At 44.9% G+C, this 14988-nt stretch overlaps 1 protein-coding gene across 1 annotated transcript in view; it reads right to left on the bottom strand.

Moving 5' to 3' along the window:
* LOC115130444 (zinc finger E-box-binding homeobox 1-like) overlaps positions 1 to 14299 on the bottom strand; it is a 91347-nt gene extending 77048 nt beyond the window's left edge. Inside the window, exon 1 of the mRNA XM_029661599.2 lies at positions 14209 to 14299. Coding sequence (XP_029517459.1) covers positions 14209 to 14266 — 58 coding nt within the window. The 5' untranslated portion in view covers positions 14267 to 14299. The remainder of the gene's footprint in view (positions 1 to 14208) is intronic.
* Between the last annotated feature and the right edge of the window lie 689 nt (positions 14300 to 14988).

The raw sequence follows: 14988 nt of genomic DNA, 5'->3' as shown, positions 1-14988 counted from the left end.
AACTCAGGGAATTAAGGCCTAAGTGGAGAGTCAGTGCCCTCTATGCTTTACCTTGCCATGGCCTTTACCATGTTAAGACATTTCCATTTGGGGGAAATAACATCACATAATAATTTCTATTGCCAGATTCAAAGAAAAATGTCATCTTCCTGAGTCGTAGATAGATCACTCTGAATCTGATCAAGCAAAGCATTCTATTATTTCAAATATGGTGGTATTTTACATTAGTGGATCATGTAAAACAATGTAACAAGTATGTGTATGCATTCCAGAGAGACAGGTGGGGGACAAAATACATGCCCATGTTATTGAGTGGCAAAGCAGCCGTGGTCCAATTATATATTAGTAACAGCCCCCCCCCATGTGAAACGCTTCTCTGTGACTCTTTTTAAGGTTTACTGCCTGGGCTGGATGGGAGGGGGGCACAAGGCATGAGGCCTCAGAAAGAAACTCACGGGTTAGCATTCAGGTGGAGGTCAGGTGTGCATTAGCAAACTAACACACACCTACAAACACGCACAAATGCAGGCACACACACACATGCACATACACACACACAGCCTTAGACCCATGCAGAGAACACTAGGATTCTCATGGGATAATCTCATATGGGTGCATCTCCCTCCTTACCTTCCTTTCCTAACCTTGTTCACACAACAGCTGCAGCACCATCACCAACGGGAAGTGAGCTTCTACTGACCCTGACGCACCTCTCAGCCCTGTTAGCTACAAGGAGTTTCGAAGGTAGAAAGGATCAGCTTGCACAAATCCTAAACGTTACCGGGGGGACGTAAAACTGACCCAAGACCAGAAGCTAATTTAGTTTCGACACTCACCAGAGATACATTTATCAGTTAATGGTACAGGGCAGATGGGTGAGGGCACCGTGCCACGAGACGTGCTACATCCTGGCACTAGAACAAGGAAGGCACAGTCACACACTGTTTACTGGTTGAATGAAGCTTCTTTATCCTCCAGACTTCTGCAGTGAAGGGGGGCAGTTAGCATAGCTGCCAGAATAAGGACCGGGTCATTTGTATTCAAGGCAGGTTGGTGTTTGGGAAACATTGGATGCCAGTGGCACACAGTCAAAAGGAGAAAGGATGAAGATTTGACTTGATACAGCATTGGGTGACAGGGTTAATAGACAATTTTCTATCAATCAAACGAGTACCAACTTTGAATGACTCCTCCAAATGACCCAACCACCTTAAGTCAGCCTAAGTCAGGTCTATCTAAGACGGAAGGGAAAATCACTTCAACAATGCGTGCATTGAGACTCTGGGATTACAGGTGGCAGCTCTATACATTCTGCAGTGTGAGGAGTCAGACCTCCTTTATGAACCTGTCTGCTGCTATTTGGAAACAAAATGCCCTCTCATTCCTGCAGTACCCCTTAATTTACACAACTAAAATTGTAATACTTCTGTTATCACAAAAGTTATTTTCTTCTGCTTAGTTCTCAAGGGTTTTAAAACTAGCCTATACGCGCAGCACAGCTATTCCTCCCAACTAAAGACTTTTATGCTGTTCCCAGACTGGGGTGCCCACTACAAACAAGACACCTTAAATAGGCTGCTGCCTTCCACAGGTGCTGGGGTTGCTGACTTTAGCTGATCAGGACCAGACCAAGGTTACATTCTAAATGGCACCGATTCCCTATATAGTGTACTACTGTTAATAAGGGCCCATAAGATGCTAATCAAAACTTGTGCCAATCAAATCAAATTCAAATCAAATTTTATTGGTCACATGCACATATTTAGCAGATGCTATTGCAGGTGTAGAGAAATGCTTGTGTTCCTAGCTCCAACAGTGCAATAGTATCTAACAATTCACAACAATACACACAAATCTAAAAGTAAAATAATGGAATTAAGAAATATTAGGATGAGCAATGTCGGAGTGGCATTGAATAGAAGTACAATACAGTATATACATATGGAATGAGTAAAACAGTACGTAAACATTATTAAAGTGACCAGTTGGGCAGCCCGAACCACCCTCTGGAGAGCCCTATGGTTGCGGGGTGTGCAGTTGCCGTACCAGGTGGTGATACAGCCCAACAGGATGCTCTCAATGGTGCATCTGTAAAAGTTTGTGAGGGTCTTAGGGGTCAAGTCAAATTTCTTCAGCCTCCTGAGGTTAAAGAGGCACTGTTGCACCTTCTTCATCACACTGTCTGTGTTGGTGGACCATTTAAGATTGTCAGTGATGTGTATGCCAAGGAACTTGAAGCTTTTCTCCTTCTGCACTGCGGTCCTGTGAATATGGATGTGGAGGGGGGCGTGCTCCCTCTGCTGTCTCCTGAAGTCTACAATTAGCTCCTTTGTTTTGTTGATGTTGAGTGAGAGGTTATTTTCCAGGCACCACTCCGCCAGGGACCTCCCCTCCTCCATGTAGGCTGTCTCCTCATTGTTGGTAATCAGGCCTACTACTGTTGTGTTGTCTGAAAACTTGATGATTGAGTTGGAGGTGTGCAAGACCACACAGTCCTGGGTGAACAGGGAGTACAGGAGGGGGCTGAGCACGCAACCTTGTGGGGCCCCTGTGTTGAGGATCAATGTAGTGGAGGTGTTGTTTCCTACCTTTACCACCTGGGGGAAGCCCATCAGGAAGTCCAGTTGCACAGGGCGGGGTTCAGACCCAGTGCCCCGAGCTTAATGATGAATATGGAGGGTACTATGGTGTTGAAGGCTGAGCTGTAGTCAATGAACAGCATTCTTATATACTGTGGTATTCCAGATGGGATAGGGCAGTTTGCAGTGTGCAGTGCAATGGCAATTGCATCATCTGTGGAACTGTTGGGGCGGTATGCAAATTGAAGTGGGTCTAGGGTGTCAGGTGAGGTGGAGGTGATATGATCCTTTACTAGCCACTCAAAGCACTTCATGATGACAGAAGTGAGTGCTACACGGCGATAGTCATTTAGTTCAGTTACCTTTGCTTTCTTGGGTACAGGAACAGTGGTGGACATTTTGAAGCAAGTGGGGACAGCAGACTGGGATAGGGAGAGATTGAATATGTCCATAAACACTCAGCAAGCTAGTCTCCGCATGCTCTGAGGACGCAGCTAGGGATGCCGTCTGGGCCGGCAGTCTTGCAAAGTTTAAAACGCTTGAATGTCTTACTCATGTCTGCCCCGGAGAACGAGAGTCCACAGACCTCGGGAGCGGGCCACATCGGTGACACTGTGTGTCAAAGCCAGCGAAGAAGGTGGCTCGTTTTCCCCTTGTAATCCGTGATTGTCTGTGGAGTCCCTGCCACATAAGTCTTGTGTCTGAGCCATTGAATTGAGACTCCACTTTATCCCTATACTGACGTTTTGCCTGTTTGATTGCCTTACAGAGGGCATAAACTGCACTGTTTGTATTCAACCATATTCCAGGCACCTTGCCGTGGTTAAATGCGGTGGTTCGTACTTTTATGGCGCAAATGCTGCCATCTATCCACCACGGATTTTGGTTTGGGTAGGTTTTAATAGTCCCAGTGGGAACAACATCCCCTATACACTTCCTGATGAACTCAGTCACCGTGTCAGTGTACACGTCAATGTTATTCTCAGAGGCAACCCAGAACATATCCCAGTCCCTTGTGATCAAAACAATCTTAAAGCACGGATTCTGATTGGTCAGACCAGCATTGAATAAACCTTAACACTGGATAGGCCTATGGAATAGGGTGCCATTTGGGAAACATCCCCAGGCCAGGAAGACTGTTGTTTTGACAGAGATAAAGCCGTTTCAGGGTTGTATCCTGAGCTGCAATCTAACACAGACTTCCTGGTTGTGTTCATAGGGTGATGATTCAAAGAAGTGATTGGCTGAAGTGGCTGAAGACAGACTAAAGACTTGAAGTAGCCTAGGGTATAAACACATGTTCTTGCATTATACTTTTCATTTCATTAATGTTAATTAATACTCTTCCATTTAGATGTATTTATGGGGTTCAGTTCCTTGGGGAACAGGTTCATTATTGTGGGAGATTATTAAAGTGTGCATTAAATGTAATTCCTTTCTGACCACTTCATTTTCTTGTAGAGCACTGGGCAATTAACATTGTTCGGAAGCTCTTAGATTCGTAATGACAGCAAAAGATAACTGAATGACAATACTTTACGTCTTTCTTTCTACCAACTTCCTCTTTGTGTGTTCACTAAGTGGTGCCCTTTTCATTTTAAAAGTTGTTTTTTTGGGACTAATTTGATGTGGCATGAAAGAGTAGGCTACAGCTGAAACGTTTTATGGGTAGTTGGTAGAAAAAGGGAGGGGAAGCAGTGAACAAATACATTTGAGAAGGGCAGGCACTTCATTCAAACTGACAGAAGATATTAAGAAGCTCACATTGCTCTCAGTGATCAGCAGCATATCCTTGGGCAGGAGGACTGAGGAACTGCCTGACCATGAGATGAGCCACACCCTGCTTGGTCTAGGCTAGCTCCACTGCCAGACGAAACTTTAAATCTCTTTCCCCATCGCTCTTTCTCGCTCTATCCCTCCTTCTCACTCTCTCATACTTTTGTTAGGTGTTATTTATGAGTGCTGTAGTGAGTTTCTGGTGCCTGCAGCACCTGCTCATGTTGGAGTAGGATAACCCTGGCAGTTGCCAGAGAGAGGGAGAGGAGGAAGAGAGAGAGAAAGGAGGAAGAGAGAGAGCGAGAAAGAACCGAGAGAAAGAGATAAGAGATGGAGAAAGACAGACACACACAGAGAGAAAGATGGGGAAAGAGAGTAAGAGAGCAAGATGGGAAAAGAAAGAGAGAAAGAGACATTTGGAAAGAGAGCGATCGAGAGATGGAGACAGAGAGAGGTAGTGCAACACCGGGCATGTGATGTTAACTCAGTGCTGCGCAGCTAACAGATGAGACACCTAATGATGCCGGGATGTAACATGTACGCTAAGAATCTGGAAGCAAGTACAGGGAGTGAATTTAATAAATAAATTAAACATGCAACAAAACAAGAAACGCGAGTAGCGTACAGACATGAAACACAGGAACAGAAACAATAACGCCTAAGGAAAGAACCTAAGGGAGTGACAGATATAAGGGAGGTAGTGGATAGAGCGTTGGGCCAGTAACCGAAAGGTTGCTGGATCGAATCCCCGAGTTGACAAGGTAAAAGTCTGTCGTTCTGCCCCTGAGCAAGGCAGTTAACCCTGTTCCCGGGCGCCAAAGACGATTAAGGCAGCCCCTCGCACCTCTCTGATTCAGAAGACACATTTCAGTTGAAGGCATTCAGTTGTACAACTGACTTGGTATCCCCCCCTTTCCTAATCAGGAAGGTGATGGGAGTCCAGGTGAGTCTCATGAAGTGCAGATGCGCGTAACGACGGTGGTAGGCGTGCGTAGATCAACAGCAGGACACAACTAACCAACACACAAACAAACACCCAAAGACTACAAGCACTAAATAAATGGTGTCATAGGACTCTAAACATGATCAATTAGAACCCACAGTTCATTGGCTCTCCCTCTGTCTAAATGGGACAGGAGGCTGGGTGCCAGTCTGTCAGAATAATGAGCACGACCAGGATGATATCTCTATGAGTAAGAGGAGGACAGATGTGGTACTGTCTGGCTATATGGCTGACCTCGTTTTTACTCCTATTCTCAGTCCACCCCAACTGTGTGGGTGAAACGTGTGTAGCGAGGCTGAGGCCATGGTGTGTTTTGATAGCCAAAACCTGAACGATAGATACAAAAAAAATTATCAGCCCCTACAAAAATGTCCATTAATATAATCCACATAATTGCTGCATAATTGCTGCAGGATTAAATAAAGATCCTACATCTGTACTGGTTCACATAGGGTTCTCTGTTCCCGGAGTTGGCAGGGAGAGTTGGAGGGGTTGGAGCTTGGACAGACTAGGTGTACTTTGCTCTAGTCTCGAGTCAATGACATAAGGTGAGTATTAGGTCGGTAGTTAGACACATCAAAACCTGATCAAATTAAGGACCGTAAGCAAATGAGACGATACAGCCTCTGATCAACAGGCATCGTGGTGAATGAAGCTTATAATGCTGTTTCTAGACCAAACTCATTCATCAACCGGGCTGCATCCCAAATGACACCCTACTCCCTATATATTGCACTACTTTTGACCAGGGTTCATAGGGCTCAAAAGTAGAGCACTATATAGTGAATAGGGTGCTATTTGGGACACAGTCAGAGGGATGTGTGTATCCAGAGCCATCCTAATGATATGAAAATGTTGACAGAGACGAAAATGGCCCCTGTGATGTCCCTGTCCCCAGGATACAGTGAGTGACTAACACAGGGCCACACAGTCACACTGTGATAGGTAGCTAGCCAGCCTACAGCTTTAACAGAAACCCTGAGTCACCTTGTTTTGTAAGTCAGGTGGAGAGGAGAGGAGTGGAGAGGAGAGAGGCTGGCTGCTACGCTGAATGTCAGAGTCTGTAAACATCACAACACACAGGACTAATGAGTGAGTGAGTGAGTGAGTGAGTGAGTGAGTGAGTGAGTGAGTGAGTGAGTGAGTGAGTGAGTGAGTGAGTGAGTGAGTGAGTGAGTGAGTGAGTGAGTGAGTGAGCGAGCGAGTGAGTGAGTGAGTGAGTGAGTGAGTGAGCGGCTGTGCCGGCCTGGCCTGGCCCTGCCAGTGCGATAGAGATATAGTGGGTGAATAGTATTTTTCAGCAGAGCTCAATGCTAGGTGTAGTCAGTGTGTGAGACAAGACTGCTCTCACATTCTGTCATTAAAGCTTCCTCCCAAATGGCACCCTATGCCTATCAAAGTGCACTATGGGCCACTATATGCCCTGGTCAAAAGTAGTACCTAAATAGAGATTATGTTGCCATTTGGGACTCCCTAGATCAATCAGTCTGCTTCAGGAAGAGAAAAGCAACAAACAGTTTTGTTATATTTCAGTCTTCTGTGCTGTATATAAAGTGTAATATTGGGATGCAAACTCAACATTGAATACATGTCAATTCTACATCTGACATGGTACAGGTGTGTTATTTTCTGTAAGCCCATAACCATGTGTGTGAGGTGTATACTTTTGTTTCAAAGTAGATTTGTTTAAGACTACCAAGAAACACTCCGTGTGACCCTGATTTAGCCCACTACAGTAAAGGTTAATGATATAGTAACTTAAACAAATGTGATGCAGGTACACAACTTTATGATCTCTGCATACATACCAGCCGCCATATTGTTTCAACAGTTGTGCATTGTCAGGTTTTGAGGGGGGGAAAATGGTAGTGAATTGTCAGGTTAAATGTGAGGAACAAAGATTCCACTGATGAGTTTGTGGCCCAAACACAAGCTGGCATGAAGAGGGCTGGCGGCCCAGCGCCTGCTGCCTGCCTATTGTTAACACAGGCCTTTCATTAACCGCTCCACTGGGGAACAGGGGAGGAGAGGAGGAGGGAGGAGAGGCTGAGGCAATACATAGTGAGGGGGGAGAATGGGAGAGGAGGAGGGAAAGAGATAGAGGGAAGAGAGGCTGAAGCAAAAGACACTGAGGAACAGGGGATAAGAGGGAGGACAGGAGGGGAGGGTAGAGTAGAGGGAGGAAAGGGGAGGTTGAAGCTACAGACAGTAGTGTCAACACCCAACAGGACTAGCCCAGCCTAAAGATCAGCCACCAAACACATTATTAAAAAAGACACATAAACCAAGCCCAGGCTGCTCACAATGAATAACCCCCAAAGGATGGCAATTTAGAGCTACCATCTCCCCCAGGTATAGGCTATACACAACGGTACACTATAATTTCAGCTCCCACCTGGCGTGGGATGTTCCCCAATGATATAAGGGGGGGCCTGAGTGAAAAAGTTTGGGAAACACTGGTCTGCGGAACAGGCTTCATTTGGTTTTGGACTATCATTTCAACTCCCACCTGTTTCTATGTAATATGGAACAGGTAGGAGGAAAGAGAGAACAAAAGAGAAAGAGGGAGGGAGGGAGGGAGGGAGGGAGGTGCAGACACTTAATATGTTTTTGGACTGTAATTTCAACTCCCATCTGTCTCACTATCCAGGTAGAGAGGGAGAGAGAGAGGGAAGAGTAGACATTGAATTTATTTCCCTTAGAAGCGATACATGACAAATCCTGAGGCCTGTGGGCTGGGTGAGGTCATCTTACCAACATACCTGTCTGGCATGTCAGAGTGGAGGAGGAGAGGAGGAAATGTCATTGGTCAAATCAATGCATTTTTTTCAGTTGCTGATGGACAAAAATAGGAAAATAGGCCTATATGAATCACTCAATAGAGTGATAGCAGGGAGCTTGACAATATCTCATTGCTTCCTTCAAGGTCACATTCTCAGTCCCTTGAGTGGATCTGAACCACTGAGAAGGCTCCTGACCTGATCTAGCTACAAGGAGCTATCCTATTCTATTCTGGAGCCCAGTCTCCCTCTCGATCCTTCTGAGCCCCCCCGGCATGTTTTTGTTCAGTTCAGTGGACCTGATGCCTCGCTGCATAGCCTACTCCCCTTGATACACACACACACACACACACACACACACACACACACACACACACACACACACACACAGCTCCCCCTCCCCCTCACTGTCCCGCCAACCCCCAACTGAATAACTACACAATATTTCTGTCCTTTCAACAACAGTGTTGACACTCCGTTGCTTATTCCTCCTCATTCATTATGTCAGCCTTGGCCCCCGCATAGCCCCCCGGCACCTCCAGCCCTGGCAGCCCAGTCACGCAGCTCCGTCGTGGGCCCAATACGGGTTATAGAGAGGGGGACTCCTGCCTGCTGCTGGAGCACATAGGACTCATCCTCAGTTTTAACACACTAAATACGTGGCTTAGACGACACGCAGGAAAAACAAAACACAAAATGACACAGTCAGGAGGCATCGGCAGTAGACACAAACAAGCCTTCAGCAAAAAAAGTGTGCATGACACAGACAAATAGCCTAAACACATTCTCAAAACAAAAGAGGGGTGCGCACATTGCGTGTCGTGAGACTGAGGAAGATTGTGATGAATTCTCAGAGTGTTCCACAGATTCCTCTGTCAGTCTTGGGGTCTCTGGGAAGAGAATGGGTCATATGCAAATGGCCATGCCCAGTACAGATAGAAGTTTCCCACAAGCAGAGTGTGAAAAGGCCTTTCCCTCCCCACGCCAGCCCCACTCAATGGGCCTTTTCTTCTTCCACTGAAAGTGTATGAAGTAGAGCAGGCAGACTGCAAAGGTAACTAGGCTCTTTCTCCTCAGGCTTTCTCCAACCAAAGCCTTAACACACAATGGTTCATTTAAGCATTCATCCACATACAACCCCAATAAAGCACATTCAAACACAGTTAAGGGGGTTAGTGAAACTGACTTGGGTTTTAAAACTGCTTTTCTAAGGCAAGAGAAAGCACCTTTTTATAGGGTAATGCAATGCCCCTATAGGAGCTTGCTAATCATTAAGCTCCCTCAACAACAGTGGGAAAGGGTTTGAGTGCGGTACCTCAGATTATGGGCACAAACAGAATTGTCTGCTGGGAAATCATTGAACTGTGTGACATGGTGAATTGAATGGTGTAAATTAGAATTTCATATCATACATTTGAAAAAGCCTGGAGATACATAAAAGTGACAAGCAATAACAAAGAAACGGATTATTCAAGACACAAGACAGAACCTCTATAAAAGACAGAAAGTCTATAAAGACAATACCTAGGCTATAGTTTGCCTCACTAACCTAAATGAATCCTCTCCATTCCGTTCCATAAGAAACACTCACACTATTCTAATGTAAAAGGAGCTGTCATGTTTGACAGAGTGAGTGTGTGTCCACCTTTCTTCCCACTGGCTCTCGTCTCCAGCAGCACCTCAGTGTCACTCTGCCAGCTCTCACAGCCCCTCTCCCCCCTTATCCTTCTCCCTTGTCCCTCTTCCTCCCCACCAAACTCCACAGGACTGAAGGGCTGTACTGGTCAGGGGGATGGAGGGAGACACGAGAGGGATTGAGGGAGTTGGGACAAGGGTTTTTACCCCTCAGGATCCTTTTATTGAAAGGACTTAAACACAAACGCAATTGGACATGCTGGAAGGAACCCAACAATGGCACAGGGGGGGAAAGTGAAGTCATAGTGGAGGCACGCATGGGTGCCTAGGTCAGGGGGCAATCAACAGCACCCCTGGCTACTGTGTCTCCCGCTGGAATAAAGGACTGGTGGAGGAGGGAGGGGGGGGTGATGAGAAGAGGGGGCGGGGGATTTTCCTCTCACTTGGCACTTTCATATCCAGCAGAGGAAGTTGCTCCAAAGCAAAATAACTGATAAATGAAAATTTCCTCTCCTGCTAAACTCCACTCACCAGGGGTAGTAGACCTTTTAAATGTTAACAGCTGGCTTTTAAAACACTAAAGCAGCATGCCGGCCCACAGAACACCACCCCTCTCCCCCTGAAGCCTTTGGAATGGCCAAAACATCTTATTTTCTTAAGAGTGTTAGCTTAACCACAGTGTTTCTTTATTGTTCTCACACAACTTTACAGCGTGTGGTTATTTAGGGTGAAAAATGAGTCCAGCACACTAATTATACTTTTGACAGCCAAATAAACATCCTCTGTTACATCATACAGCTTTACAGTAGCCAAAACTAGACCCACAGACCCATTCTTCTTCTGTAGCATTGAGACAAAAAACTGTGTGTGTGTTACACAGAGACAGACAGAGAGACAGACAGACAGACAGACAGACAGACAGACAGACAGACAGACAGACAGACAGACAGACAGACACAGAGAGAGACAGCAAGCAAGAGAGAGAGACAGCAAGAGAGAGAGACAGCAAGAGAGAGAGACAGAGCAAGAGAGAGAGACAGAGAGAGAGAGAGAGAGAGAGAGAGAGAGAGACACAGAGAGAGAGACTCCTTTGATAAATTCAAAGAAATAGAAATCCAACCTGTGTACAAAACATTAGGAGCAATATTGAGCTGCACCCCCTTTTCCCCTCAGAACAGCCTCAATTAATCAGGGCATGGACTCTACAAGGTGTTGAAAGCATTCCACTGGGATGTTGGCCCATGTTGACTCCAATGCTTCCCGAAGTTGTGTCAAGTTGGCTGGATGTCCTTTGGGTGGTAGACCATTCTTGAAACACACGAGGAACTGCTGAGTGTGAAAAACCAGCAGTGTTGCAGTTCTTGACACATTCAAACCGGTTACTACCGTATCCCGTTAAAAATCCTTCTCCCGTCTCCTCCCCTTCATCTACACTGATTGAAGTGGATTTAACAAGTGACACCAATAAGGGATCATAGCATTCACCTGGTCAGTCTAGGTCTTGGATGTTTTGTATACTCAGTTCCTTTGAAATGTAGGCCCAATACCCTCCACTCATCTACAAAATACGGGCCAAGACTGTTAAGGTTAATACCGTGTCGCATTCCTCTTTTCACAAATTTGACGTGTTAAATTGCCATTCCAGGAAATGGTCACTGCTATTCCTGACGGGAGCTAGACTTGGACGGGATAGGAGAAGTGACAAAGGAAGCCAGTGGAAACACTAGTATCCCACAGATTGCAAACACCTGTCGTCCTGCCAGCTGGCCGGCTGTTAGCGCCTCCATGTTTACAGCTGTGACAGGAGCTCACCTTGGTCTTAGCCTGCTCTGCTCTGTCAGACCCAGGAAGACAACCAACACAGGACAGGGGAGGGCCAGACAACTAAGTACCTTTTGGATTCAGTAACCAACAGTAACCTGCTCCTAAAAAGGCTTTTAACCTGATGACAAACATAACACCCCCGACAAATATGAGGTATTGGATCAACCCAGGTTCTCTCTGTCTCTCATTGTAGTGGTACAGTATATTGAGCTCTTCCACCCAGCAGGTTGATGCACCCATATCACATGATTAAAACATCACTATGGTCTCCTGAACTTTATGTTCGATCCCCCCCTCTTGATGTATGATATTGTAGTCTATGTATTTGAAAACATAGAACATTTAAAATGGATAACATGAACACAAAGAATAAGGAATAAAACAGATCTCAATTTATTTCTGAAATGAACATCAGATGGACAAAGTTTATAGTGACAAAATGTTGTAAATGTAGCCTAGGCTATAAATAATGTAGGCCTACCATGACTGAGGTGCAAATGCGCTAGAACAGGTCCGTTATAAGGTGTGTACCTTACAGAATGCACAAAATGAACCGTCGTCAATCAAGAGCTGACATGATATGGACCGGTGACCAACACCTTTTCAGACAAAAAAAGCAATAAGGAGCACACGAAATATGTCCATGTCATACAATCAATGACAGTAAGCGACAACAAACAAGGAGAGTAAGCACAACAAGCGACTCCAAGAGAAAAATCACAGCAAATTCACTCATGATGACAGCATGCAGCGCCTACAGACACGGTTGCCTTTTCTACCTGCACAAGTTGCCATTTGTTGCGGCGCACGGCATAGGGACCGCTCTCCGCTGCTTTGGAAAGGGAAGATAGAGAAGGAATCGTCTCACGGGAATCTAACAGCGTATTCAGTCCCCCGAAATCAGACTGCTGGTTTGTTTTTATGTTTTGACAGAGGGGTGTTTACAAATACCAAAATACCCGTTTTCCGGATCAGGTAAACATGTTCTCAGTTCCTGCAAGCTGTGCTGGGTGGCTCGACCACTTGCGATGCTGTGCCGGTGACTGTTCTCACCAGGCTGTAAGGAGACTACGCATGTCGTCAGCTAGCCTACAGAAGGAAAAACCCATATGCCTCCAAACAGCCTACAACACAAACATTATTCCTATGTGTGAAAAACTACCACCTCCGATGTTGAAACAAAAGTCACAAGTCCCGTAACTAAATAAAATGAGAACACACGAGACTAATAAAACGCACAAGGCAAATACAAGCAACCCGAAGACCATGATCTTTGCAAGTCAAATAGGGTTTAACATGATTTCCAGATAAAAGCCTTCCACTATTACATTTATTAAATTACTGGCGAGAAGAAAAAAAACTATTCAGAGAAACGCACTGGCTACCCGGACGACCCTACAATGCAGCCTTTTAACCACACACACAAACACAAAAGCACAAACAAAAACAAAATAACGACAATTATTTAAGTATAGAAACTCTGGATGAACAGATTGGCTCCAACTTCAAGTTTCGCTCCCACACCACCAAACCTTGAGTGTGTAAAATCAGAATTCCCAGCGCAGGACTGTGGATGTAAACCCACACTCCTTATATAGGCTGTGCCTTGTTTATATAGGCTGTGCCTTGTTTACACAAACAGCGCTTGATATATTCTTCCCATTCTCTGAAACGTTACCCAACAATGCATGCTACAGAAACAACGTTTTTCGTTCTTAGTTCATTTGCATTTATTCATTATAGCTACTTTACCTTGTTCTGCATATTGTCTACTTATCTTAGCAATAACTTTTCGAATGATTTGTAAATGCACACTTGCATTGTGAAAACCAATTGAATTGTGAAAACGCGTGCATCGCGCCTACACATCGTTTACAAATAAAAGTAGTGAGAAAATAGATGTGTAGTCTACATAAACATAACATCATCCATTGAATATAATATGAAGCAGCAGAACAGCACAATTTCCATAGTAAAAACATTTCCTAAATCCCGAGCCCTCAATGTAGCAACAGTGTCTTGTCATGGCTCGCGCTACCTGCCACCGTACGACAAAGAGAAAAGCGACAGAAACAGTTATTTTTCTCGAAAGTGCATTGAAGGAATTAACATTATACACATATTCACTCATTTCAGAACATCAATCTATATTCCATATTGATGGAAAAAATACCGCAGTCCGCAAAAACAACCAGGTAACGTTATTTTCCCAGACACAGGTTTCAAAAAGCTGCCCAAAGGCGAGAGACGGTGAAACAAGCTATCAAGTTGAAAACTAAAAAAAAAAAAGAAAAGTGAATTTAAATAGAATTGAAAAGGGACTGAACGGGAAACAAAAGCCAAAAGCGAGTGAAGTGATGGGATTAGGTGCGTATAACGGTCCAGGGTGGTGCACTCAACCGCTAGGCGGAGGGAGAGTCGCGAGACAGGTATAACGGTACGCCACATAGGGCTATAATGGTGCGCTTACTTGCTACTTTCCAGCACTTTGACACACTAAAACCGGGACTCCGGAGGTACTAAAGTCTTCGGAGAATAGAGAATTCGATACAACACATTATAGTCCACTTCACCACACGAAAAGAAGGGACATTGAAGTAGTTTTACATACCGTTATTCCTCCTCGGATTTGCCTGCTTTCTGCGCTTACACCTGGGGCCATCCGCCATGATCCTTTCGCTGTGTCTAAATGCTGCTGGAGAGTCACCTCCTCTCTCTCCCCCACTCCCCCCGCTTCACCTCCCCTCCCTGCACCTGGTTTACGACACTCTGCTTTACGACATTACCTTCCACCTCCCAAACCCTAGGGTGCGTCCTATGGTATCCGGGATCCTTGGGACGTCCCTATCCCAATGAAGTTTACAGTTAAAAGGGTTAAGGTAAGGGTTAAGGTTAGGTACGGGTTATGGTTAGGGTAAGGGTTAAGGTTAAGGACCCTAGTGACCCAAACCATAGGACCAAGAAACCTAAACTCCTACTCCATGCTTTCTTTCTGCCTGTGATCATGGCACTTTTCAACATGATTATATATATATAAAAAAATATATATATAAACTCTTCTGAGTTTCTGGTAGGGTTGGGGCCATGTCATTATGGAAGCTTAAAAGTAATTGACCAAGACTCTAGTGAGTCTTATGGTTAAAAAAATTCCTTAGTAGAGCTTATGTTTTAATTTAGGTTCATTATGACAGTGACACAGCTGGTACATGTAGTGGTGGGTGGAGCTTAACAGCTTGCACCTGTTATATCACTCCTCTGTGGGTGTTGTTTTTGGTCCCATGGACTGAGTAAGGCTATAACATGGAGCAAGATGAAACAATTAAAAAAAAAACATTTTAAAATGCAAAAGACTTACAAATAAATGTATATATTTTTACATAGAATTGTTGTA

Source organism: Oncorhynchus nerka, linkage group LG6, assembly GCF_034236695.1.
Source record: "Oncorhynchus nerka isolate Pitt River linkage group LG6, Oner_Uvic_2.0, whole genome shotgun sequence".
NCBI classification, from domain to species: Eukaryota; Metazoa; Chordata; class Actinopteri; order Salmoniformes; family Salmonidae; genus Oncorhynchus; species Oncorhynchus nerka.
The sequence above is the reverse complement of the archived record's forward strand: the minus strand, read 5'-3'. Positions and strand labels throughout refer to the sequence as shown.